This window comes from Athalia rosae, chromosome 2 (assembly GCF_917208135.1).
Source record: "Athalia rosae chromosome 2, iyAthRosa1.1, whole genome shotgun sequence".
Lineage (NCBI taxonomy): Eukaryota > Metazoa > Arthropoda > Insecta > Hymenoptera > Athaliidae > Athalia > Athalia rosae.
The window spans coordinates 27889749-27914872 of record NC_064027.1 but is presented as its reverse complement, the minus strand read 5'-3'; the positions used below and the strand labels follow the sequence as shown (position 1 = coordinate 27914872).

The window sequence follows — 25124 nt, the reverse complement described above, 5'->3', positions numbered from 1 at the left end:
CGTTTTCTCTCTGTTTTTGTACCTTTGTTCTCGAAGTCACGAGATCGATTTGCATTCTTAATTTTTTTATTCAGCTCACATTGTTTTTTTTTTCTAGTTTCTAGAACACAAATTTTTGTAGAAATAAAACTCGACTTTTCTACACATTTCAAGCTGTAATTATTGAGAAATTGAGGTATTTATTATTTTCATATCTTCGCTGAGAACATTTAACTTCGATTTCACACATGAAATACCAAAAATGAGGATACTTTAGGCAACGTATATAAATCAAATTAATGCCTTTTGACGAAGGAAGGTAAAATATTTACATTATATTCAAATACAGGTATATACTATACAAATTTATTCTATAATTTAAATTATCAAACAAAACTATAATTAATATACACATGATACGAATCGTAAATGTATATAAATTATGTAATTGCACATCACGAACTATTTTTATTTATTTATTTGTTTATTATTTATTTTTTTTTTATGATTTTTATTTCGTGTTTTTTGGAAGATACCAACTGATAATTTCTCTTCGTTTGTTTTTTCTTCTTTCTTCCTCTCGTTTCTGACATCAATTATTATCAATGTTCAGAATACTACGCATCACGTGTAATCTATTACACTTGTTCATGTCTAATATATTTATATTTAACCATACGCTGCACATTATATTGAGCTTTTGTTTTGTCTAGTCTCTTTTTCGTGTTCTAAATTTATTGAATTTCAATATAATTACGGAATGTGTGTCACTCATATCACAGGCTGCTGTATAATTTGTATAAATAATAATAATGATGATACATAATAATAATGACAACTATAAGATAATTTAAAAATGATAATATAATATAATGCTATACAGATTTGTATAATAAATAAATTTTGAATTTTTCTAACAACGAACTTTTTTCTATTTTCTTTATTTTCTTCAATTTTGAAAATTTCTCTCTTCTCTTTGGGGACTGCGTTTGCACGCGTGTATAACGAAAGATAATCTGTAATTATTATTTAACGTAACCGTTGAGTATGTCCTGAATTTCCTTAAGCGATTTACCTTTTGTTTCCGGTAATAAAAATATCGTGAACACTACACTTGCTATACAAAAACCTGCGAATATCCAAAATGCCGTATAGGTACCTAACGCCGATTCAATATTTGTGAAGAATTTAGTTATGCAGAACGCTAATACCCAACAAAATACAACGGTTATACTAGAAGCGCGTGATTTTACATCGGATGCAAATAATTCACCCATCACTGCCCATGGCAACGGGCCCCAACCTATGCTGTACGCCGCGATAAATATTACTAACGATGTTACCGGGAGCCAGCCCAAGTTCGATACGTCACTTTTTGATACGTCCTTCAAGTAGAAAAACAGACCAAGGGCAATCTGAAAACAAAAAATGAACTCCGATCAATAATAGCGGAATTAAAAGTGTCACTTCCACCAACTTTTGTAACACCATTTCTTTTTCTTTTGCTTTTTCTTTTTTCCTCCACACTTATCGAAGGTTCGTGCGAATAATCAGCGATCGAATACTCGTGCGCTGTAGATCACATATAATTACGACATCAATTTGTGATATAATAACTGCAGTCAATAGAACGTTCTGCAGATAGTATGTGTGGTTGTTTTTTTCTCTCATTTTCTACTGGCGCGTTTCTTTTTATTTTTTCTTATCTGCAAACGCGTCGCCTTATTTTATGGATCGTTGCACACAAGACACACAGCACGTTTTGACGATAATATTTTGAATGATAAGAAATTGGCGAAAAATACATTGTTTTCGCCATACTCAAATCGAAGTGTATTTTTTTTTTTTTTTTAAATTTATTCTCGTTATTTTCTTATAGCAATAATAACGAATTCACTCACCAGTGTGGCGGCTTGCCCGATCCCGGAAATAATTAATAATATTTTACGTCCAAGTCGGTCGACGAATATAGGCGTGCCGCACGATGCGATCAGCATAACGCAGCCAACGATTATCGTCGAAATTGCGCTGCTTAATGCTGTTCCGGTGCTGTTGAATATGTCACCGGTGTAGAATAGGACAATGTTGATGCCCGTGAATTGTTGAAAAGCTACCAGAGCGGACGTTAGCATCAAGGCTTTGGAATTCGCGCGAACTCTGAACAAGGACATAAACGAACCTTGGTTCCTGTACGCCTCTTCGACCGTCATCTGCAATTCGAGGAATATTGAAACGGTGCCTTTTTTTTAATTTTTGTTCTAGAATTTAGGAACTTTGAAAATTAGAGAATTCACAGACCTGGATCTCGTCGACTTCTTGCTGTACACCGTTCACCGTTTTTCCCCTCAATCTTGCGAGCGATTTCATCGCGTCCTCTTTTCGTCCTCTGCTTATGAAGTAATGCGGACTTTCGGGCATCGTTATGAATACGAAGACGAATGCTACCGGGACGCAGGCACAAACTATCCAGAATGCCAAGTACGACACGTAAGGGCCGATCACGTACCCGTATATCAGACCACCTGATATAAAAAGCTGCATCAGCGAACCGAGAGCGCCTCTTATCGACGTCTGAAATTCGGACAAAGAAGAAAGAGAAAATTATTATTTGCAGAAAGCAGAAAATCTCGGTGACTCCGAAACTTGTGTGGCCCGATGAATTCTACAAAAAATGATATCTGCAGCTCGTCGAGCTTTTTTTTTGCTCTTTTTCTCCTCAGCCCCCGCAGAGTTGCTATAATCGGACGAGACAGGGGTGAAGAGAGAAAGGGCGTTACCCGGAAGAAAATGAGTCAGAGCAAATAAGGAAGTGAAATTACCTCGGCAATTTCACCGACGTACATCGGTAGAGCTGTATATGCGATTCCAACGCCCATACCAAAAAATATACGAGCTATGTAAAGTTGCGCTATATTTCCAGCGGTCGCCACTAAGATCCATCCAAGTATAAATGGCGCCGCGCTGAACAGCAGAGCATTTTTGCGACCGAATCTGCAAGGAATCCATGAAAGAAATGACCATTGAATAAACAATATTGAATTCATCGATTTTTGATTTCTGTCTCTCTTTTTTTCTCTCTCCTTACTTTTCCGTTAGGTATCCAGCACCGAATCCTCCGATCGCCGCCCCCGCAGCCAGAAGAGACCCGATCCAAGATCCCTCTTCTTCGTTTATCGGTCGACCCAGAGGGTTGTCGGACAATGGTGGGTCCTTTTTAAGCATTGGCAGTATCGGACTCGACCATGCCATTACCACGCCGCCCGCAAACACGCTGAGATTACCTTTGGAATAGAAAAAAGAAGATGAAGCGGTTGCCGAAAATTAAAGTGGGCGAGGTGAAGTCCACTTTGAGAAACACCCCAACATCCGTACCGCAATGCGAATAGTATTCGATAACGCAAATCGAAAAAATTTTCTCTGTTCGGAAAATTAGATTTTTTTATTTTCTTTGCGTTGTGAACCACATAACCGCGGCGATCCCTACAGCTGTAATTATTCGCCTTTGAATACATGTATATGTATTCGACTTATGTGAAGATATTTGAACAAGGAAAAATTCTACACCGTTTGCGTATTATTGTAAGTAAATAAATAATTATCCAATGCAGTACCTATACCCGGTATTTTGTATTATGCAAGTTTTTTTTTTTTTTTCTTTTTCTTTTTCTTTTTCTTTTTATTTCCCCTTATACAAAGAGGAAAAATTGCAGCCCGTTTATTATATAACTTTTGCCTTTTAATTCAAAAATCATATTGTAGAACAATGCTGTCGTTCCACATATATACATATAATGTACTTATGTATTTACTGTCTCTTACGTGACAATACATAGGAATAATCCATCACAGTGAATAATAATAATCACGATGAATAAAACCAAATAAATGGACAAATAAATCATTACAAAAAAAAAAAGAAAACCAACAAATTACTGTCAGCCATTAGCGACGTTTTTTTTCTTATCCTTTCATTCTGAACATTTTTTTTCATTCTTTTACAACCAGATGCCAGACTGTTAATCGAAATGACGTGTATAAGCGACGTATAGGTATGTCGCATCTTGACAAATTCAAAATGTGCGTCATCGGAAATGGCGTGCGTTCAACCGTTTCTTTTTCCTTTTGCAGGAATTTTACGAAATTTTACAACTGCGTAATGCAGCAGCGAATGATAAATATTTCGCAATAATAAATGGATTAATTATGGAATGGGAATTTTTCTAACTGCGAATGAATATGTATGCATATATATATACGTATATGTATGTACGTTGCGGTATACATATGTATTTTACTCATAGCGATAACACAAATAATAGCAGAATTACTTTCTTTCTTAATCAGTTTTTTCTCTCAATTTTTAATCGCTATATACATGCGGCTAGTCGTACATACCGCAGTCGTTTAATATTCATATAAGTATATATACACATTATATTATATACATATAATTAATGAAAAACCGGATAATTCTGACGTCAGAACTCTGTTCGTTGATAATAATCGTGTTGTACTTTTCTCTATTTTTCTTTTTTTTTTTCTGTACATAATGGATGTGTATGCATAAATTTATATAAATTAAACAAAATTTGAAAAAAATGTATCGAAATGGAATGATATAACGCACGTCGAAGTTTAATGTGATATTTAAATATAAATTTTCGACGGCCATTAAATGCGCGCCAATTTTCTGTATGGAAGAAAAAAATATTTGGCAGACGGCGATTTTATCAAAAATAACTATATGTACCTATATATAGTCCGTGTAGAATCGTACGATGATAATTATACACTCACTACTATGTACGAAACCCATGATATGTAGAGGAAATTCTTTTTCAGCGCGACATATTACGATATATATACATATATAAACGTACGTGTATATATTTAATACTAATAAATGTCTACGCGAACGAAATTAAAAAGTTTTAATTATAGACATATTATCACATATGTATAGACGTGATTAGATTATTAGGACACACAGATGTCAGCGGAACGAAAAAGAATATACGTATACACATAAATAAATAATTATCGTGCGAGACATACGGTTGAATTTTAAATCAATAATTTATATTAGATAATATAGTGGGGTGCGAAATAACGAACATGGAAAAATGATGAAATTAACGTGATCGTGAAAAATTGAAGATTAAAAAAAAAATTAATCGATCCGAGCAACATTTTTGTAATTCTTTACTTTCGTAATTTCGTTGAGTTTTTTTTTTCTTCTTTTTCCCTGTCGCCAATATCAGCTGTCGTTTACCTTGGTTTTTAGATAAATCGAAAGCTGAGTCGCATTTCTCGATGGAAATTATAGAAATCGCGTCTTTCCAAATGCGGTTTGCAGAGCAGGAGTAGGTACAAAACCTGTGCGTATGATCGTAATATATTTGGCATTCCCTTCAACTCGATTCGGCACAGGTCTGCAGGTATGCATTATAATGTAATTATAGACGAGAATTATTATGTAATATCGCATATACATAATATATTGTACATCTATATGAGCTGTACATAATAACGTGTAGTGGTATATTGATCATTACGTACGTCCTTCAATAATCATAATATCATACTCTATAAACGCATCGTGCGTTGTCATTAAAGGATCATTCTTTCAATGTAATAGATTTATGTCTTTACTAGATAAATTTAAAAATGAATTATCCGCTCAAAAGATACCGTATAAAAAAATCGATTTATATCGCACGAAGAAATGAATCAAAAATTACAAAAAAAAGAAAAGAATCAAAACGAAGCTGATAAATGAATAAAATTTTATAGATGTTGAATAACCAGTTTCAGTTATCTGCGAATATACATGTACACACCTATGTGTGAATTTATAAGAATATTCATTTTGAAAACTGACGAAAAAAGAAATTATAATTTTTAACACATCAATTTCTTCATTGAAAAAAAGGAACATTATTTTTTTTTTTTTTTTCAACGTCAAACAAAAAATATTGGAGAAAAATGCTTCTAGGTTCAATTTATTTATCATTTTTTATACTGCTATGGGAGAGCGAACGGCTGCGTTTTGTTATACGTACAGATAAAGATCTTAAAGTTCGTTATAATTCTCACAAACTATACATTTATTCAGCGTGTATGTGTATAAGTATAAACGTACGAATGTTCTCTGCTGTTAGATATATTTCTATAAGTCATATACCGCAGAAGTCTGTAAAAATAACTAGTATTTCTCTTTTCTTTTCGTTCATCTCCTCACGGAAAATCGTCATGTGACTCGCGTGTTTTAGACGCAAAAATATGATCGTTTGAAGATGAAAAAAAAAAAAACGAACAAACGAAATGCCTTTCGCATTCGCCCATCATGTGTCGTGAAAAACTTTTTCAAATGTCGCTACTTTTATATCCTGAGAATAATATGTTCATTTCGTTTTTACAATTGTGAAAAAAGTTTGATCTACATTCGTCGTGAGGCGGTTGTCGAAATGATTGAACGAATGCACATCAGACTCTGCCAGATGTCCGTTATTTTGACCGCGATTTGCGAAATGATTTTTTTACTCCCTCCGAATTAGATCATCGTCCGAGCTCACGTGAACGTACGTAAAAACGAGAATGAATAAATAAAAATAAGAAAAAAAAATGAGAAACTTCAACGACATTTGAAACGCAATTCGCGCGCGCCCCTCTACGTCAGATAAAAATACACGCGGGTAATACGTACTATCCAAAAATACTGTCAATAATTTGATTCTGCGTTGGTACCTGAATATTTATTCAAAATGGCTGTTCAATTTAACGATACCTACCTCAATGTATCGCGCGCGCAAAAAAAACGAACGAAGCGATTCACCCGGACCGGTTTTTGGTTTTTCATCTTATTTTTGTTAAAAAATTTTTACGTAACTCACGCCGTCCAGTTTTAGTTATGGACATTTACTATACTTCTTCGTTCTAGAAAATGAATCTCTATGAATTTATTAATAATTCGGTCTACTCTGATAATTTGAGAAATTGAAGAAAGAAACGAATAACTGCATCAAACTGCATGCGGCGGTTATATCGTTTTATTGTCGATTCAAAGACGGCGTTACGATATGTATTTATACACGTATAATAATCGAAAAATAAAGAATAAAAAAAATAAATAAATATCGCGACACCTTGTTCGTAATCGTATAATAAATACCGTACGTATACGCGTACACGTATTACATATTTGTGTGAGGAGATGCAGTGCAATAAAATAAGTTAACAATCCAAATCCTTCGGTAGATCAATGGCTTTCGATAAGCTCATAATTTGAAGTATGACGATGATTACGATGACGACGAAGTCGGATCAATTATTGTTATAATTATTCGCCCAGTATATACGAATACGTGTATTTCATTCTTTCTCTGTGACATACACACCTACAACATAAGCTTAATAATATTCGCAGCTGATACGCGATCATTAGTTGCATGGGCTTCTAATGACAGCGTATACATACATATACGTGTACATATACGTTATATCGCACGAGATAAAACAGGATTGCAACGTATAAATGATTTTTCCTTTTCTTTTAGTCTTCCTATTTTTGTTTTTTCCATTTTTTTCTTGTTTGTATTTTAAAATTTATCGATATATCCCGACACGTATGACGTATCGTATTTCATGTATTTACACGTATATCTACCATACGTAATACGTGCGGTAGTATTGAAAAGAAAGTAAAAAAAAAATATGGTATTTTTACCATTTTTCTTTTATTTCTTTTACACTTTGTTCCTCAAATTTTCTTTCTTCGACGCTTTTTTCTTCACTTTTCGGTTTAAATTTTCTTAACAGATGTTTATATTTGACCTTTTTAGAACCTTGAACTTTTTACGAGAAATTCAATTGATGCATCCTATTTATATACCCATCTGTTAACCGTATACTATTATAGTAATTATTTATACCCGCATACGTGTATAGAGATCGTGTTCAATTATGTAGAAGGAAAAACTTTTTTTTAATCGAAAGGAAAAAGCTGATCGATTCCTTGTAATCTATTGTTAATATATTTATGCGTATTTATATCCTTGTATAGTAGGCAATAAATTTCGGTCGAACATTTAACATCTTGATTTTGTAGGGAAAAATTTTTCAGCAAATAAATTTAAAATAGAACACCTATCTTATCGGATAAATCGAATGTCCTCTATATGATAAAGAAGAAAAGAAAAATCTTTACGAAGACCCGGCTGATTCCTCCCCCATTTTCATTCTACGTGTACAAGCATTCCGCAGTCGAACAGGCCCCTGATTCATTCGGAATGTTATATATAGGTTTTTTCACTTTTAAAAAATTTGTCTCGTCGTTGTGTTAACATTTGAATTTTTTTTTTTTCAAGTTCTTTTCTCATGTACGTAGAAATTTGAATGCGAGAAAAATTTTTTAAAATCATTTTCATCGGTCCTTTAAAATGATCCGACTAAAAAAAAGACCGACCGATTAGATGAAAAGATGAATACACGTATATATATATACCATATGTACACATGATACAGATCGATATATACACCTGTTTTTTTTAGGGTGTGAAATAAAAGGTGATCTTGCGCGGACGAAGAAGTTCTCTATAACCCAAAATGCTGTATTACAAACGTATAAATTTTAGTAAATAAATAAATAAATGAATCAATGAATATGTAAATGCATTGTTCCATATGATGTGTTTACGTTTCTACTTTATGTATGCGGTGTAAACGAACTGACCTGCGCATGAGGCGGCGTACTGCGTGACCCGCGATCCTTTTTCGGTCATATCTGGTCCCAAGTAACGTTGGTAGTTGCGCCGATCGATGTCGGTTGATATTAAAAATAATTGTCTTTCTTCGGATTGTTGTCGATTGTCCTCAGGTTCGTTTGAACCGTCTCGTACGGTCTCCGTATCATTTGTGGGGACTAAACTGTATTCGTACTCTTTATGCGTACGCCCCTCTCGAACTATTCCAGCGACCGATGATGTTAAACCCCGGTGGTGGGAGCTTTCCCGCCTTTCGTTCCACATCTCGGATGATGGTGGTGACGCCGATAACGGAGGAGGTGGTGGTTCTTGCGATTCTTTTACCGAATTCGAATTATTACTCTGCCAAACACCAATTATTATTATTATTAACGTTGTTGTTATTCATATACCGAGATATCGATTCGCTTTACTTTTATCTTTGAGTCTTATATCTGTATCGATTTAGAACTCACTGTTTTCTATCTTGTAGTGTAATTTTTTTTTTTTCTTTTTTTTTTTTCTTCTTCTGCGATTTTTAGGTACTTTAATTTTTGTGGTCTACACCGTTTTCGATTTTTAATCTTTTTTTTTTTTCTCCCTCTTCTCCTCGATCGGGATACGCGATATTTGAAAAAAAAAAGGAAGCGAAAGCTTGCGAAAAACGATCGAAGTGGACCAATGGAGTGGAGAACGCGAAAAAAGGCGATCGGCCACCCTTACCGCTTATAATTGAATGAAGAAAGGATTTTGGCCTCGCCGATTTATATACTCGAGCGAATGTATATAATTATATATATATACGTTGGTGCATATTTTTGTTTCTCACACAGCTTACCACGTGACCATCGTTATTTGCCAATAGTCTGCACGAGGCTAAATTCAAAGACCAACGATATACCTATTATAATATTGGCCATAGGCCATGAATTTTAATTCTGCTTAGTTTTTTTTTTTTTCATTTATTCATTTATTTATCTTTTTTTATCATTATCTTATTATGTTCTTCCTCACTAGACTACGATGCACTCGTGTCTTATGTATATGTAAAGTATACAAAGAAATCGATGTTTGGTAATAACGAATCAATATTGGTATAGCTTATACTGTACCATGATATGCACTTGTCATCGCGAGATAATGTACGAGGGAAAAATTTCCATGCCAACTTGAAAATTCTTTTAGTTATTCAAATGTATCTCTTTAATTTTTCTCTTTCTGCTCGCAACCGATTGGGGAGAAAAGGAAAAATAAAGATTACATTTGTTTCTCCGCTACATAAACTGAAGCGTGCGGTTCTTTTTTTCTACTTGATATCACCTGTTTTTGAAAAATTCTGTAAAATTCCCATGCGAGCTCTGTGCGATCTGGATGTTGTGGGAAACAAACGAAAAGAAAATTCTACCTCGTTTCCAAGTGACGTGGATTTTAAAAAAAAAATTTCTCTCACTATTGCATTCTTTATTTTCATTTTTTATTTTAAGGATTTTCAAGGATCAATTATGACATAATGTAGACATGATATCTTTTATAGATATACTCAATTACTCACCATGACGTTATATCGAGATTGGCAGCACTTTGTTATAGAAAAAATTCGATAACGATCGATATAATTTTTTGCGAAAGTCCCACGATTAGGAGATTGTCATTCGCCCCAATGTCTGAAATCACACAACGCACGTATAAACTATAAATTACTTTATTTTTACACTATTTCAATTCCCGTCGTATATTCGATTCAGTTCTTTCATATCAATCCACAGACCTGATTGTCGTAGACTGACATCGATTAGAATCGAATATCCACACGAAGATGAGCCGCTCTAGTTATGGAATCTTTTTTTTTATCATTAACTAATACTGACACCATATTTCGAGAGAGTTGATTCGTTTTTATGAGCCATAATTAAACTAAAATTATATCTAATGAACTGCAGGATAACTTTTCTAACACTCCTAAATGTGTATAAACGTATCGAATAACGAGAACCCCCGGAAATGCGTCCTCAACCTTGATTCTTTTTTCCGCACCCCTTTTCCCCCCTTCACATTTCGATGTTGACGAAAGTTGTTTTTTTTGCAATCATCTTCATTACATGCTGCAACTGTATCACGTTTAAACATCGTACGATAATTTTTCAAATTTTGAACACACCTCCGTTTCGAATCGCTCGAGTTTTCAGGTCACAACCATAGATATATCGAATGTCGTAACGATTCCTTGTTTTCTGTCTTTGAATTTTTTGGCAGCAAACGCGATTTACTTATAGTTATTTTTTTCTAATATTTCTCGAGGACATTTTTTGACATTTGTCAGCGCAGAGTAATTACGTATACATCGTAGTTACGTATTTCACAGACAATTACACAGCGTTGTGAATGAGAACTGTTTCGAGAGAGACAATCGGAGATTAGATTTGAAGAATTCGATATAATGTTGACTTGTGAAGAAAAAAAAAAGGGCCGGAAAAATTACCGATCGGATTCGCTAAACAAATCAGATTTATTCTTACGTATCAATTTATGATGATAATTAGTGTACGACGAACTTACCAGGGAGAAGAGTCGTCAGTTTATGAGTGGATTTTTCGCCCAAAGGTTACCGAGTAATATACTAGCCCGCTGTACCTCGATATGTATTTTGATTAGGTAATAAAATGTACGTGTACACGTATATCTGTATACATGTACTTACATATCGTATATCAGTGCATTTCGATTCAAAGATTTATCTATTATACTTGAGAGGTGATAATTGGACGAAGAGAGAATAAGGAAAATAAGAAACACAAGATTTCCGATACTAAAATTGATAGTGTGAAATCAATGTCATATGATGTTTGTATAAGGGAGGTTCGACGCCAAATCGTACACCGTTTGGATTTTGAATCACCGATTTTTTTTTCTCCAATTTAAAAAAGAATGCAATTTTCTTCCGTACGGGGAAAAGGTGATTTATACTTTCGCTCTACTTTATAGCTATACGTATCCGCTGTGTATTGCAACAGCCGATTGATTGATTTAACAGGAATAGATATAAATTGCAATTCCGGTGAAGTCTGACACGATTCACGGATATCTATCGGTGTTGAGATTATTTTTAATTCGAAATTTTGAAAAATTCATAACTTGACCGGCGCCACCATCATTTACATCACGTATACGGCACTTGCCAAGGACAAGATCACGTGTTTGAATGAACATTCAACGTACAGCGCATCGGAGATAATTAATTTATCTATCGTAGATTTGGATTAAATTCTACTCGAAGAAGCAATTATATATATAGGTAATATGCTTCCGCGCAAATGATTAGAGGAGCACGAATTATCATTAGTATTACAATCATCATTATTGTAGGTATATACCTGTACGTTTGGTGTGTTCATATCGTAACGATGAAGGTAATAAATATATAGTTAGTATAGATATCGCGCAATTATTATAAATCTTAAAAATTTTCATAATCTGAATTGAGAAAGAAAAATTGGACAATCAACTGCACTCGATGTCGATAACGATCGTACATTATACAATTATGTGCGATATGAGACGTGAATTTTTTATGCATCGGCTCGTCACTCTTGATTTTTATTTTTATTACAAAATTTTATATCATTTTTTTGTCTGATCATTGTACGATGACGTGGAAAACGTAAGGTGCAGCACTTAATTATCCGTATTAGGTGTATCGGCAGGTAGTCTTTTTTTCTCAATTATCGATTCGATTGTTCAGATTTTCTAATGAAGCATTAACTGATTATCATTTTATTGATTCTCACGCTGTGCGAAAGTTTCTATTTTATTTTTCCTATTCATACATTGACATATCAAATGCAATTGGAGATTAATCCAATTGATCGGTTAATTAATCGATCGATTGATCGGTTGGTTGGTTGATTCACGAAAAATCGGAATACCTGTTGGTGCTTCTTCGATTGTTGTATTGACCGAAGTGCAACAGCTGCAGGTACAGAGTTCGATGCAGTATTCATTGATCGGTAATTAATCTATCACGTATTAAGGTTCTCTTATATTTCCATTAATTTATTTATTTGTAAATTTTTCGTTTTAATTGTTTTTTCAATCGGTTATTACGTTGTATCATTCCCTATATCAGCGCGATTGTACCATTAGTAATTATATAACAATCGTACTGATTTACCGCAGAATTTTTTAAAATCACGACAAATGATACGGATTTTGTTAAAGAACAAAATAAATATAATAAAAAGTTCGAGTGAAAAAAACATCCCTTATCGTTCGGCGGAATTTCCGTGATTCTTGAGCGACGTTCGCTTTGCATTTTTTTTCATTTCAAACGAGTGAATTTTTCTTTCTTCGCACTTAAGATTAGAAATCGCATCATCCATTCTTTTTTCTTCAAATTCATTCACTCCTTTTTTTCTTTTCACACAGATTCATTTGCTGGAGATTTTCTTTAATACAAAAATCTTGTTACAGTCATATGTACATACAATAAATTAGTGAACAAAATTTTCTTTTATAGTATTTACAAAATTCGTGAAGAATAGTTAAACTATCCTTATTTCTTGATATGTACAGTGCAATTTACATACGATAACGATAATGCTCAACAATAAATGGAATAACAGGTATTCGTTTTTCAGTTTTCGTTGATCGTAAATTGACGTCTTCGTACGTTTTTATTTTTATTATAATTGAAAATTTCTTTTGAAATCCAAATCAAATTTTCCGATTTCCTGTTTCTGTCTCCCGATAATAAACCTGATCTGAGATGACGTTGGAAGACGAAATGATCCCGGAAATTGCAGTCATTATCATTATTGGTTCTTTTTTCCCACAATGACGTGTTACGTGTAATCTCAGGCGATGGTGTTTCGAACTTTCCCGTTGAGTTCATCCTGGATTTGTTGCAGACTTTTGCCCCTCGTTTCGGGAACGACGAAGAAACCAAACGCTGTAGCCCCCACCATTATTCCAGCGAATAACCAAAACGTCACTCCGTCACCGTAAGCTTCTTTCAAGGTGGCGAAAAATTTTGTTACCAGAAAAGAAGTGCCCCAGTTTATTATGACGGCGATAACGCTCGCCAATCCTTTTGTCTCCGGCGGAAATAATTCGCCCACCATCATCCAGGGAACGGGACCGTAACTGGAGAAATTTTTTCGAAAAAACAAAAATCGTGAAGATCATTCGATTGGAAGTGAGTTGAGTTTTGATTTACTTCGATTCGTTTGTTAATTTGGCTCTTGCGTCGCTTACCCCACTGCAAAAGCGACCATGAAGAGCGTCAGGCAAAGAAGTGGAAGCCATCCCATGCTGGTTAAATTCAATTGGAAATAAAGACCAAGGAAAAATAAGCAGAGTGCCAATACGCTCGATGAAAATACCAGCAAAACACGTCTTCCAACCCTGTCTACTATGAATGCAGCAATTACCGACATCACGCACTGAAATAAGATAGAAAGAAATGAATTCTTTAGATTACCGTTTCCGGAAAAATGGATATTTTTACTTCTTCACATGCACCATAGTCGACAAGATTAATATCCAATGATTTTGGAATCACTGAAATCTGAATTCCAGAAAATTTTCACAAAATGGCCGACAAATGTTCGGTATTTAATTTATCCTCGACATTCTGGTTCTCAAAATTACGACATCATTCCTCAAACTTTACTCTCTCGACTACTCAAAGCCGACAACGAAAATTGAAAAATGATTCGGTCGCGGGAGACAAAAAACTCTTACCTGGACCAAAGCGATCACTATCGAGGCCAAGTCGGGTGCCATGGAGCTTCCTGCGGCCGCGAAAATTGTGCTGCCGTAAAAAATAACCGCGTTAATTCCGGTGAGTTGCTGCAAAGCGAGCAATCCCAAGCCACTAAAGAGCGCCGTTCGGGCTCCTTTGGTGTTAATTAAATCAGCGGGTGAAGATTTTCTCGATGCCGTTTCTTCGGCGCTCTTTTGCATCGCCGCCAATTCCTCGTTCACGTCATAATCCTCCCCTCGGAATATTTTCAGCGCCTTCGAAGCCTCCGTCTTTCTTCCTTGACACTGAAAAGTCAATTATCTTACGGAGTCATTGATCGTTGTATTTTGCATGTGTCCGGGGTTATCTGGTCTGTGAAGTAATTAGAGTTCGAGGCGCCTCTGATTGCGTCGTGTTTTCCCTCGCCACAAATTCTTTGAACGTTGGAATATCGGTGCGATTAGAGACACAAAAAGCAGTTATATTTCAATGAACTCACCATCAACCAAACCGGCGATTCTGGCATCCAGAAGAAACTTGCGAGAAATGCGATTTCCACGCAACAGCATATTATCGCGAGTCCGGTATAAGAGACGATCGCGCCAACAACAAATCCGTAAAGTACACCAGCGGATATGCAAAGTTGAAAAATTGATCCCAAAACGCCTCTGATCGCCGGTTCGGCTATCTCCGCTATGTACATTGGAACCAAAACGCATGTTGCACCTACGCCTATACCTCCCAATAGCCTCGCGAAGTACAGAGTTAACACATTATTTGCGAATGTTATCATTATCCACCCTGTTATGTAAGGAATGGCCGTTGCTAAGATCGTTTTTTTACGACCCAATTTATCGGCCAAACCTCCCGCCGGTACTGCTCCTATTATTGCACCTATCGCCATCAAAGAACCGACCCACGATCCTTGTTCTTCGTTAACGTAAAGCCACGCCGAAGGACTATTCAATTTCGGGAGAACCGGTGACGTCCACGATAATATCGTTCCAGCCCCAACGGAAAGAAGACACCCTAAAAGACAAAAAAATGTAACGTAAGAGACACCGATGGACCCCATTTTGTTATTTTAATAATCCAAAAATAGAAAGAATGCGTCCCACCAGCGATTAAACTGTTGCGAAAAAAGAAGACTAAAATCAAATTGAACAATAATCTATCGATTTACCAGAGATAGTTGCCATGTATTGCCATAATTTTCGACCTTCCTGTTGGATAGGTCTTCCGTTAATCATTCCAGTGCTCTCCATGATGATTATTGTAATCTCACTTCTTTCTTATTCAATTGATTTAATTATACGCTCAATACTTCCGATTGTATATTTAAATACTTCGCACATAAGTTAACGAACTGAGATTGATTTTTTGCCGCACAGTGCAGCTCGGTTTTCTCGTCTTCTCTCTCCGCCCCCCTTTTTGTTTTTATATTTTGCAAATCTTATTTGTGATTTATATTTATCTTTTTGGCGGTTCTCCGGTTCAGATCGTGCTAAGAGATTGACGCGAAATGCCAGTTAAACTATGGTGGTCGAGTGGGTATATTGAGACGATCACATACCATTATCTATTACAGCCATGCGCTTCATTATCTCAAAACCCAACAACTTATCTTTCGTGAAGAAGTCTCTAACAAGAAGAACAAAATAGAAAGAAATAATAATAAGGAAAAAAAAGTAAGACAATTAAACTTGCTTGAAAATTTGAACAGATAGACGTACATGTAGGTGTAAATTAAAACTCATTGTCAGACACGTGGCTGCTAGAAATTTTGGAAATCTCGTAAAATTATTGGAGGCGAAAAAATAATTAGTAACAATATCAACTCATCGGTGATAATCTGGTTTTACAGATTTTACAACGATCACCTTCAACTTGCCGATCGTTCATCATTGTCTGGTCAATGTATATTGAATTTTGACCAATGACATCTGCCTCACCTGGATCTTGTAATTTTTTCTGTCATTTCACCTGTATGGTAACAGAAAAATTTGTGGTATGGGTATAAAACTACAATTATTAGTTCATTTATTTATTTATTTATTTATTTATTTATTTTTTCTGAACCGAAAAATTAGATGGATAAAGAGGTTGTACATACAAGGAAATTACCTCATACACTTTCTGAGTGTCGAAATATTGGAGTATACTTTAATAAATGTCAGTACATCGCTACGTGTCTATTTATTTAGTGATTCTGATAAAAATGAATTATACATTATATTCCCTCAAAACTAAAACGGGAATAGAAAAAAGAAGATACGAAAAAAATGAAAATAAAAAACAGGCATGAAAGACTGAGATTCTTATCTGTAAAGTGAGACATTTTTATAGCGTACTACATTCGGGTTGGTAATAAAACATCATTTCTATTGAAAGAAAAAAAATCAAATAAATAAATGAAATAGATAAATTTTCCCAAAATCACTTTTCCCCCTGATTTTTCATTTTTTCGATCAATTATACTGATTAAAGAAAGAATAAAACGTGACATTCATCGGGCATCGAGTATAGAATAAGATTCTGAAGATATCTAATTATAATTAATAACTTTTTCTACGAATGATAATCAGATGATGAAAACGGGAATGGGTAATAATATTATATATACATGTAATATAAATCAGCGATCGTATGAACAAATATTTGCTTTTGAGCCTGTTTTGTTACGTATTAGGTGTACGAAGTGTGCAGTTTATATAAGGGCTTTTATCTCGTAACAGGCGGTAGCACCGATCATATTATTGTATACAGGTAGGTGTACTCATACCCGTTCTAATTATCCGATATAGTTCACAAATTGCTTTTTTCCTTTCTTTCTTTATTTTATTTATTTTTTTTAATTTTACTTTATTTGCACTATTATTCACTAGAGTGTAAAAATTATAAAGTTATCGATCACCACCACCACCACCCATAGATATTCTGATCGGTAGCTCTTTTACTCTATATCTGACCGGGTGTTATTCCACGTTGGCGATGAGCGCGCGTCACGAAAAAATTAAAAAGAAAAAAAACTGAAAAAATGAATCAACAGAGAAGAAATTCTTGCGATAACAAACTATGATGATGATATTGTGTTTGATTTATTGATTCACTGATTAGATTCAGACCCCACTTGGACGCTCGCACACATACACACATATTGCATTTAGAAGTTTGAAAATTGATGTATAATTTCATTTTTATAGTCACATTTTTTCCGCTGTTTTCTGACCGGGGATATCTTCGAATGAAAATAACGATGTTAATAATCACAGCAATAATAATTGTAACACATTGCGGTTGAAAATATATAATATCAAATTTATTAGTTATTACTACAGTAATAGTATATTGCTTATTACAATTATTGTTAAATTATTCTATGCTAATTAACCAATTACATTATGCAGAATAAAACGAAGATCTTTGTCTCGTGCTGTGCGGCGAAAAAAAAAAAAAAAATAGGTCCGCGTTAGTTTTATATGGTAATTAACGATTACAAAGAAAAAGAAAGAGGTTTATTATACGTATATTTATAACTAATCATATGGTCATGGAATGAACTGTCGTCGGAAAAGAAAAAAAAATTAGTGATAATATGAAAATCGAACGATCGAAAATTCGGAAAACTATTACAGTATGTTTAACAAAAATTTATAAACTAAACTTAGAAATTAATAATGTTATAAAGAAAAAAGAAACTAGTTTGACAATTTACTATAGGATATTAGGATTCTGAATATTTCTAAATATGCTATATATTCTAATAACGATATTAATAATAATAATAGTTGCGTGCTTAAGTATCAGTCGGTGTTTTTATAAACGCTAGTTATAATCATTTATATTTTTCTAATTATGATTAAGAATCGATTACAGATAATACTATTTACGTCCTACTTATTGTATTCAACTTTTTTTAGCAAAATATTATTTTCATAGATACGTATAGCAATACCTATACACTATAAATCTAATAAGGCCCGTTCACAATTATAATGATAATCGGTTAATTAATTAACTCCTTAATTATGATCACTGGAATTATCACCGCTCGATACACGTTGCAGTTTCGTTTCGTTCCTTTCTTCTTTTTTATTAAGTAGATATCGTATAGGGTGTTCGAGAAAAAATCTAAACGGCACTATCAAACCATTCTTGTCTATTTGAAAATAAAAAAAAAAAGCTTATTTTCTCTCAACATGTAGCGAACAATTTTCCGAAGTCTTCGATGAAAATTTGCGAAAAATTGTTTCGCAACGGACAATGGTAGGATTTTTCATTTGATTATTTTCTCAAACGATACAAATCATGGTCGCGAACTGTCAGATTTTTTGGTTTCCTCGCGTAGCGTACGTAAAAAAAAAAAGAATTTAACGATTTTCAAATTGCATAGTCAAATGGATTCAATTTTACCAACAATCCGCATGAACGTTAATTTCTAATTATGCGTATAACGGAGATCAGATATTGAAAACTGAATGTCCGAAAATTATCGTTCGCAATATTTAACGGTTCAGCAATAACATATTCGTATGAATATATTGATCGTTTAAAATATGATCAATAACTAAGTATTACACAATTCAATGATAAAAATCAACGTCGAAATTTATGCATCGGATAATTTTTGGTAGCGTAGGAAAAAAATAGATTGAAAAAAAAAAAAGTAATCGTTTGTACGATAAACGTGGGTGGGGTGGGTTTAAAATATATTTAGTCTCAAGATTTTCATCATCAAGTTTGATGTGGAATTAGGTTGCAAATAGCTTTTTTCTTGTGATTTTTTTTCTATATTTTTAGTAGTCTGTTATAACGAAATATTAATTTACCAGTATCTGTGGTATGAATTAACTGATACCTTCGCTCCGCTAATTTCTCTATCAGACGTTTCGTTTCTGCCTCGCTGTGATGAGGGCTCCAACGAATTGACAATACGGATATCCTCGTAACTTCGCGAGGAATCGTGTCCAGTACCTGCAAGAAACAAGACAATGGAAATGAATGAAAGTCAGATTTGAGAGAGATTTGATTCGTCAAACGATTCGCAGTTGACGTTATTCGCGGATTCTTGAATCAAAGAAAATGAGACTCGAGGTATTCAAGCGATCTTTTTATTTTTACCTGCGCGTCTTGAGCGTCAGGACTGTCTAGACTTAGGTAATCCAAATTGGTGCAATTGTAGGCCAATAAAACGCTGTATAGTGGAAAACATTTCAATCTATTTGGTGGCAAAGTATCGTCCGGATTCACTAAACTGTTCGGACCTTCTCCTAGTTTGGTAACTTGAACGTCCGACTGATCCTGGGGGTACGTTGTCTGTAAAATAAATAGAAATAACTCTGAGAAAGCTGTAATGATTGATCGATCGTTTTTTACTTCAAAAAAGTTGAAAAAACCTCTTTTAGAGCAGCGCTCCGAGGAATCGCTATTGTGTGTCTATTTCGTTTCGATTTATGAATTGATGGTAGTCTGCGAAACTTTTTTATACCTGTACAATCATGAAGTATTATTCGACGTGGGATAATAGAAGAAAGAAAATATTTCAACGCATGAGCTAAAATAAGTTCAACTCTTCGATCGTTTTCAAGTACAAGTAAATTTTTGTTTTATTCTCAATTACTTTCATTTTATTCAGGCTGCCGAAATGAGATTTTGTCATTTAGATTAGCAGAAAAAGAAACAGGGTAACAAGAGATATATATATTTCGGTGAGATTATTACAATTAAGACAAAGGTAGGATCTGGTTACTTTGTTTGAGCTCACCTCTTTGGTATCCTTGTCCGTGCTAAGACAGGCATGAAGCACTCTCGTCTTTGGATTTCTAGAGCTTCTGTGAGCTTCGAAAAAACTCGGTGGATCCGTCAAAACCAAAACTCCTCGCCAGCTCATATTCGACTCCAACCACGTCGTGGAAGATACGGCGCCCACCTGAAAACGGTTGTTTGAAGTTCGGTGAAATTCAGTTACGTCGAAATTGTCCGCTTTCTTGAATCCGCGATCTTTGGATTCCCGAAATTTCGGGGCCATACCGATTTCAACCCTGTTGACGATCGGATCCGGTTTACAGGTGAATCGAAAAACCTGCACTCACCCTGCTTATGTACTCCAGATAAATTCCGTGACGTTTTCCGGGAAAACGTTCGGCCAGATATTTTTCTTCCTCGGTCTGCGTCGCGTTCAGAGGATCCTGATGCGTTGTCGGAAGAAGATGAATCTCCCTTATGTACGTTACTAGATCAGGATTATCCATTCGGACACTGTTCAGTACGTGATCCATCGTCATATTAGCGTTGAAAGCTTGCCGTCTAGATCATTCAGATCAAAATAATTATCAACTAACTCTCTGGATTTATTTTCGGAGAGAAAAGGAGAGTTAGCGATTAGATTCAGAATGGGTCGACGAATGAAAAACGCTGAGAACCCTGAACACTGTAATTGCAATATTTTGGGTAAGGGTTCTTCATAGATTCTTCCCGAGTGTTGAAACGATTTTTCGTTTCTCGTTGATGACAACTAATTATATCATCGAGCGTTTTATAAATAATGAAGATTCGTCAGTTACAGATTTTGAAATTAGGAACTACCGTCTGCGACTAATTTCAAGAATGCTAAACTCACGCAGCAGAATTATCAGATGAAAGGGTATAGGGTATTGGTATGAGATATAAATTTGTAATGAAAATTGGGAGAGCAATTTCATTCGAGGGAACTCCTTGAATTTCCTTCTCCCATTTTATCGTTCTCTCTCTCAGTTCAAAGCGAGGTCCGCGAGGGGTTGCGAAGATATTTGGGTGGAAATTCGCCGATTCGAATAATGTCATTTAACGGCTTTTCCACTTTAAACCCAACCATTCAACGCGGTATACGTAGCCATACAATCAGAATAACGTGCTGACTGCGAGGGGTCGCAAAGCAAGTGCTAAAAAAATGAAGAAAAAAAAAAAAACTCTCCTCTCCGGGACATAGACCGTAACGGTCCATACCAGAGGAAGAGAGAAAAAATAGAATGTCCTGCAGCGAGGAGTATTTTCAACGATAGGGATATTTATTATCGTTTCCTCAGCCGAAGAGTTCTTTTTTTTCAACGGCATCAACATTTCCTCCACGTTCTTACCGAATTCGCGTAACTTTGGTATCGGTAATTTTTTTTTTTACGCTTCTCTTGGGTTACAGGGATGTTCGATTTGAATATTACTTACCTCATATCGGCGGCAACGCTCCAGAACATAAGAAGAGCCATGGCGGTTGAAAATGCAAATAAAAATGCTAAACAAGGAGCGACTCTCCGACACAACGATTTTTTGTTACTTCGTACTTGAAAATTCGACATATTTGGCAGAGAGGACGACGAATTTTGACCTGGCGACGACGACGATGATAATGATGATGATAATAATGCAGGTGCTACTCCAGGTGCAGATGGAACAGTAACAGCAGCTGTTCCTGCTGCATTTCCATGCGCAACCGGCAAAGCCATTCTGTAACCAAAAAATGAACAAAAGCAAAATAAATAAATAAAAATGTGCAATATAAGCTCCCAAGCTCAAGAGTTTGGGAGTTCTCATTTTCTCCAACGCAGAAGTATCCTCATTGCATTTACATTAAAAGTTGCGATAAAGTCGGTAACTTATTTTCTTCTCGTTTCGTCAAAATCCTTTACATTTTTCATTTGGTTTTTATTCATTTCCGTTTTCGTTATACCCCGAGGTTCCTTCAAAATGATGACAAAAAAAAAAAAAAAATCTAGAAAACCAAAGTCTATATCGACATGAGTAATCGTTCGTAGATTTTACTTTTGCCAAGTACAAATATCAAATATACGTATGTACATAGACGATATACGTTTATATTTACATAGGTACTCGGAATTACGAGGTTTAAATCCTCGAAGAGGTGTACGAAGTATAGATACAGCTAGTCTATGTCCGGCAGTGAATAATAATCTGCTGTACGTTGCTATGACTCAGGATTGACTTTCTAAAAGAATTTTTTTTTAACGCGTGAGTTGCTCGATCCTGCCTCATGGATAGTTTAACGAGCAGCTATAGCTAACTGGCTAGGCTACAGCTAATTCCTAAACGTTGTTGGAGCGGCTGCCACCTCTGCGTGCATTCTTTGATTTTCTTTTTTGAATTTATTTTTCAGTTGGGAGCAGGTAAAAATCCTCAGGGACAAAGAAATCGGTTTATCATTCCGCACGTCGTATGGTACTGAGTTTTCCGTCTACATCGCAACTAAATAAGCGACTTTAGTTAGCAGTTTGCTATAAATTTATCCTTAGAAACTGCGAGTAATTGTTGCGCACAGAGTGATTAATTTATTAAGCTCATTACGTGCGTTCGTTAAATTCAATATGGCGGAGTAAGAAAGTAGATAGAACGTCGGAGTCTCATGAGGAACGTTGATTTTCACGAATAATTTTTGTCATAAAATTGAAGAAGGAACGAAAGTTACGCGAAAAATATCCATGCGACTCGATTAATTTGACAGATAGACTAACGGAGAAGATAAAAAATTATGTAGTGTGGTCCTATCCCATGTAATTATTTCGCTATCGTAAACGCAAGCAATATTTTGAAAGGATTTTCACTAATAAAATTGAAAAACAAAAAATTTAAAGGAAGTTTTCGAGATCAATCTCCTTATACGCGATTATAGCGTCTATAATTATAACAGGTGCAGACACGGTGTAACAATTTAATTAATCGGTATATTTGAAACCGGCTTTGCATATTTTGATGACCTGACATGAAGCAATTATTATTATAATTACTATATTATTATAATACGATATCCAAAGGGGTTTTTATCAGACGTCGGTTGAAACTTTGTTGAAAATGGATTCAGGTGTATTTTTAGCGAGTAAAATTGCATAAATTACACAGTCTATGTATGATAATATGCGGTATATGGTATGTACGTATTGGCCAAGTAGTATCGATCTTTACCTATGCTTTTATGTACCACATGCACGTACTACACACTTTTAGATATCCGACCGCATGCAGCACGCGGCAATCACTATCATCATCATCATCATCATCATGATCATCGAACATATGAAAAATTATACATGTATCTATATGATACGGAAATGTCGCACTTCCGTTAACCGCAAATTAACAATGTTTGTACTGTAATGACGTTATATCCTCATTTCGGATTTTAAACACGAATACGCTGTTACTCATTCGAAATGCTCGGTCTCGTTGAAAATTAACTTTTCATTATACTCCGAATGAATTTTTCAATAAAAAGGATGACACGCGCAAAGAAAAAGACGTAATGCAATAACGCCGAAAACTTAGTCACCGATGATCTCGTTCTTGGTTCTCGTTAATTTATAGTCTTGTCATCATCATTATTCTTATACTCCCGCAGTGCAACGACTCTTATAATCTCATTGTTTTACTCATTGCGTTCGTTGTACTGCACAGGTAAAACGAGAAAAACAAAAGAATAGAGGATCGATAATTTGATTATTCGAATATGATTTTGATGCACCTCACATTCTCTTATTAGGATCACAGATCAATGTAAGGACACACGAGGGAACTGAAATCGCGTACCTGCGCAAAAGACTTGGGAAAAATAAGGAAGGGAAAATAAATATTAAAAAAAAAAAAGGTGAAACAAAGGGCGTATTATGGTATAGGCGTAACAAAAATAACGGATGTTGAGGATATTCCACTCGTATCAAGTGTGCAGTGTTCTCAACGACCGACAATAACAGAATATTAAAAGACAACGGTTTTACAAAAGTTACTGCGACTGGAACGACGTAGCAAACCTGTGTATTTTACAAATTAACAACATGCGTGCACGAATCGAAGCGATTTTATCTTTCTTTATTAATCTCGTTTTCTTTTTTTTCTCTTTTTTATCGTGTTAATTTAGTTCATTCTCCTTCTCGTGTTTTATATTTTAAATTCAGCTAAAAGCTGTTCGTTTACTGTACAGTTTTCTTAGCGCGTTCGAATCGTTGATGCTTAATTGTTTCATTGCCGAATGTCTTAGAGAAAAATGACGCTCAACCGTGCCGGCGGCGCGTTCAACTTGCCTTATTGTGGCTCGAAACGAATGTCGACTGCCTGACGTCGCTGCGCCCGACCGGCCACCTGGGGCATCGTAACTACAACGAACGGCACGACGCTGCTGCTCAGTCAGTTCGAGTTCAGTTCAGTTCAGTTTTCTTCGTTATAATGCCTTTCGTCTGGTGCTGCTTCTGCTTCTACCAGCTTCTACTTCTGCTTCGGCTTCTACCTCACCGTGCACGAATACACGTCCGCTATACGTGCGCGCTTAGCGATACCCACATCTTCCCACCGATGTGTATTTTTAAGCGAGAGATGTCCTCCTCTTTTTTCGAAATTTCAGGCTCCGTTTTGTCGTCCTTCCTTTATTTATTTCCTCGGCGGTGAGACAGGGAGCAGCTAACATGAGTAAAATGGAAGATTTCCACGGCCCTCCATCTCTCCCACTCCTTAAGGGGTTTTCAGTGTCTTCTTCCACCCTCGTAGTGTACACTACTTATTTTCTTTCTAGGTATATACTTGTAGGTAGGTAGGTACTTACCTACACGCGTATTTTAGTGGGGAGGAAGCCAGGTAAGGCAGTAGTTCTCAAACTACTTCTCCGGTGAAAATAATTTCATTAGAAATAC

The 25124-nt window shown here is 35.3% G+C and overlaps 3 protein-coding genes across 8 annotated transcripts; all 3 read right to left on the bottom strand.

The window, feature by feature from the left end:
• Positions 1–146: 146 nt before the first annotated feature.
• On the bottom strand, positions 147–11303 carry LOC105685755 (facilitated trehalose transporter Tret1-2 homolog). 2 transcript variants are annotated; one of them, XM_012400119.3, is made up of 8 exons: positions 11277–11303; positions 10273–10384; positions 8711–9083; positions 3065–3260; positions 2799–2970; positions 2278–2550; positions 1881–2189; positions 147–1394 (listed from the first exon to the last, which is right to left on the bottom strand). In XM_012400119.3, exons 2-8 carry the CDS (start codon positions 10273–10275, stop codon positions 1005–1007), a joined length of 1716 nt encoding a protein of 571 aa, XP_012255542.1. In that variant the 5' UTR covers positions 10276–10384; positions 11277–11303; the 3' UTR covers positions 147–1004. The 2 variants fall into 2 exon arrangements, with proteins under 2 accessions (XP_012255542.1, XP_012255543.1); XM_012400120.2 differs by lacking the exons at positions 10273–10384; positions 11277–11303 and adding an exon at positions 9197–9444.
• Positions 11304–13147: 1844 nt separating this feature from the next.
• LOC105685756 (facilitated trehalose transporter Tret1-like) lies at positions 13148–15973 on the bottom strand. Its single transcript, XM_012400121.2, has 5 exons — positions 15644–15973; positions 14960–15489; positions 14460–14765; positions 13971–14158; positions 13148–13859 (listed from the first exon to the last, which is right to left on the bottom strand). The coding sequence occupies exons 1-5, from the start codon at positions 15723–15725 to the stop codon at positions 13571–13573; spliced, it is 1395 nt and encodes a 464-aa protein (XP_012255544.2). The 5' UTR covers positions 15726–15973; the 3' UTR covers positions 13148–13570.
• Positions 15974–17757: 1784 nt separating this feature from the next.
• LOC105685728 (protein Star-like) lies at positions 17758–24766 on the bottom strand. 5 transcript variants are annotated; one of them, XM_012400083.3, is made up of 7 exons: positions 24252–24738; positions 23410–23890; positions 21661–21939; positions 20553–20766; positions 20225–20389; positions 19582–19776; positions 17758–19434 (listed from the first exon to the last, which is right to left on the bottom strand). In XM_012400083.3, the coding sequence occupies exons 3-7, from the start codon at positions 21936–21938 to the stop codon at positions 19249–19251; spliced, it is 1038 nt and encodes a 345-aa protein (XP_012255506.2). In that variant the 5' UTR covers position 21939; positions 23410–23890; positions 24252–24738; the 3' UTR covers positions 17758–19248. The 5 variants fall into 5 exon arrangements, with proteins under 5 accessions (XP_012255506.2, XP_020707906.2, XP_048506091.1 ...); XM_020852247.2 differs by lacking the exon at positions 23410–23890 and having other exon boundaries at positions 24252–24766; XM_048650134.1 differs by lacking the exon at positions 23410–23890 and having other exon boundaries at positions 24522–24739.
• Between the last annotated feature and the right edge of the window lie 358 nt (positions 24767–25124).

Bases quoted from the DNA above. Each gene is read 5' to 3' on its own strand.
- LOC105685756 (XM_012400121.2), bottom strand. From the start codon at position 15,725: ATGGAGAGCACTGGAATGATTAACGGAAGACCTATCCAACAGGAAGGT. The intron at 15,490-15,643 runs GTAAATCGATAG...TTTGTCTTTTAG, and splicing joins ATACATGGCAACTATCTCTG to GGTGTCTTCTTTCCGTTGGG. The intron at 14,159-14,459 runs GTAAGAGTTTTT...ATCTTATTTCAG, and splicing joins TAGTGATCGCTTTGGTCCAG to TGCGTGATGTCGGTAATTGC.
- LOC105685755 (XM_012400119.3), bottom strand. The intron at 3,261-8,710 runs GTCAGTTCGTTT...TCTATTCCAAAG, and splicing joins GTACGCCGCCTCATGCGCAG to GTAATCTCAGCGTGTTTGCG. The intron at 1,395-1,880 runs GTGAGTGAATTC...TTTTGTTTTCAG, and splicing joins TCGGGCAAGCCGCCACACTG to ATTGCCCTTGGTCTGTTTTT.
- LOC105685728 (XM_020852247.2), bottom strand. From the start codon at position 24,277: ATGTTGTTAATTTGTAAAATACACAG. The intron at 21,940-24,251 runs GTTTGCTACGTC...TTTTGGTTACAG, and splicing joins TTAATTTGTAAAATACACAG to AATGGCTTTGCCGGTTGCGC. The intron at 19,435-19,581 runs GTAAAAATAAAA...TGTTTCTTGCAG, and splicing joins CTGACGCTCAAGACGCGCAG to GTACTGGACACGATTCCTCG.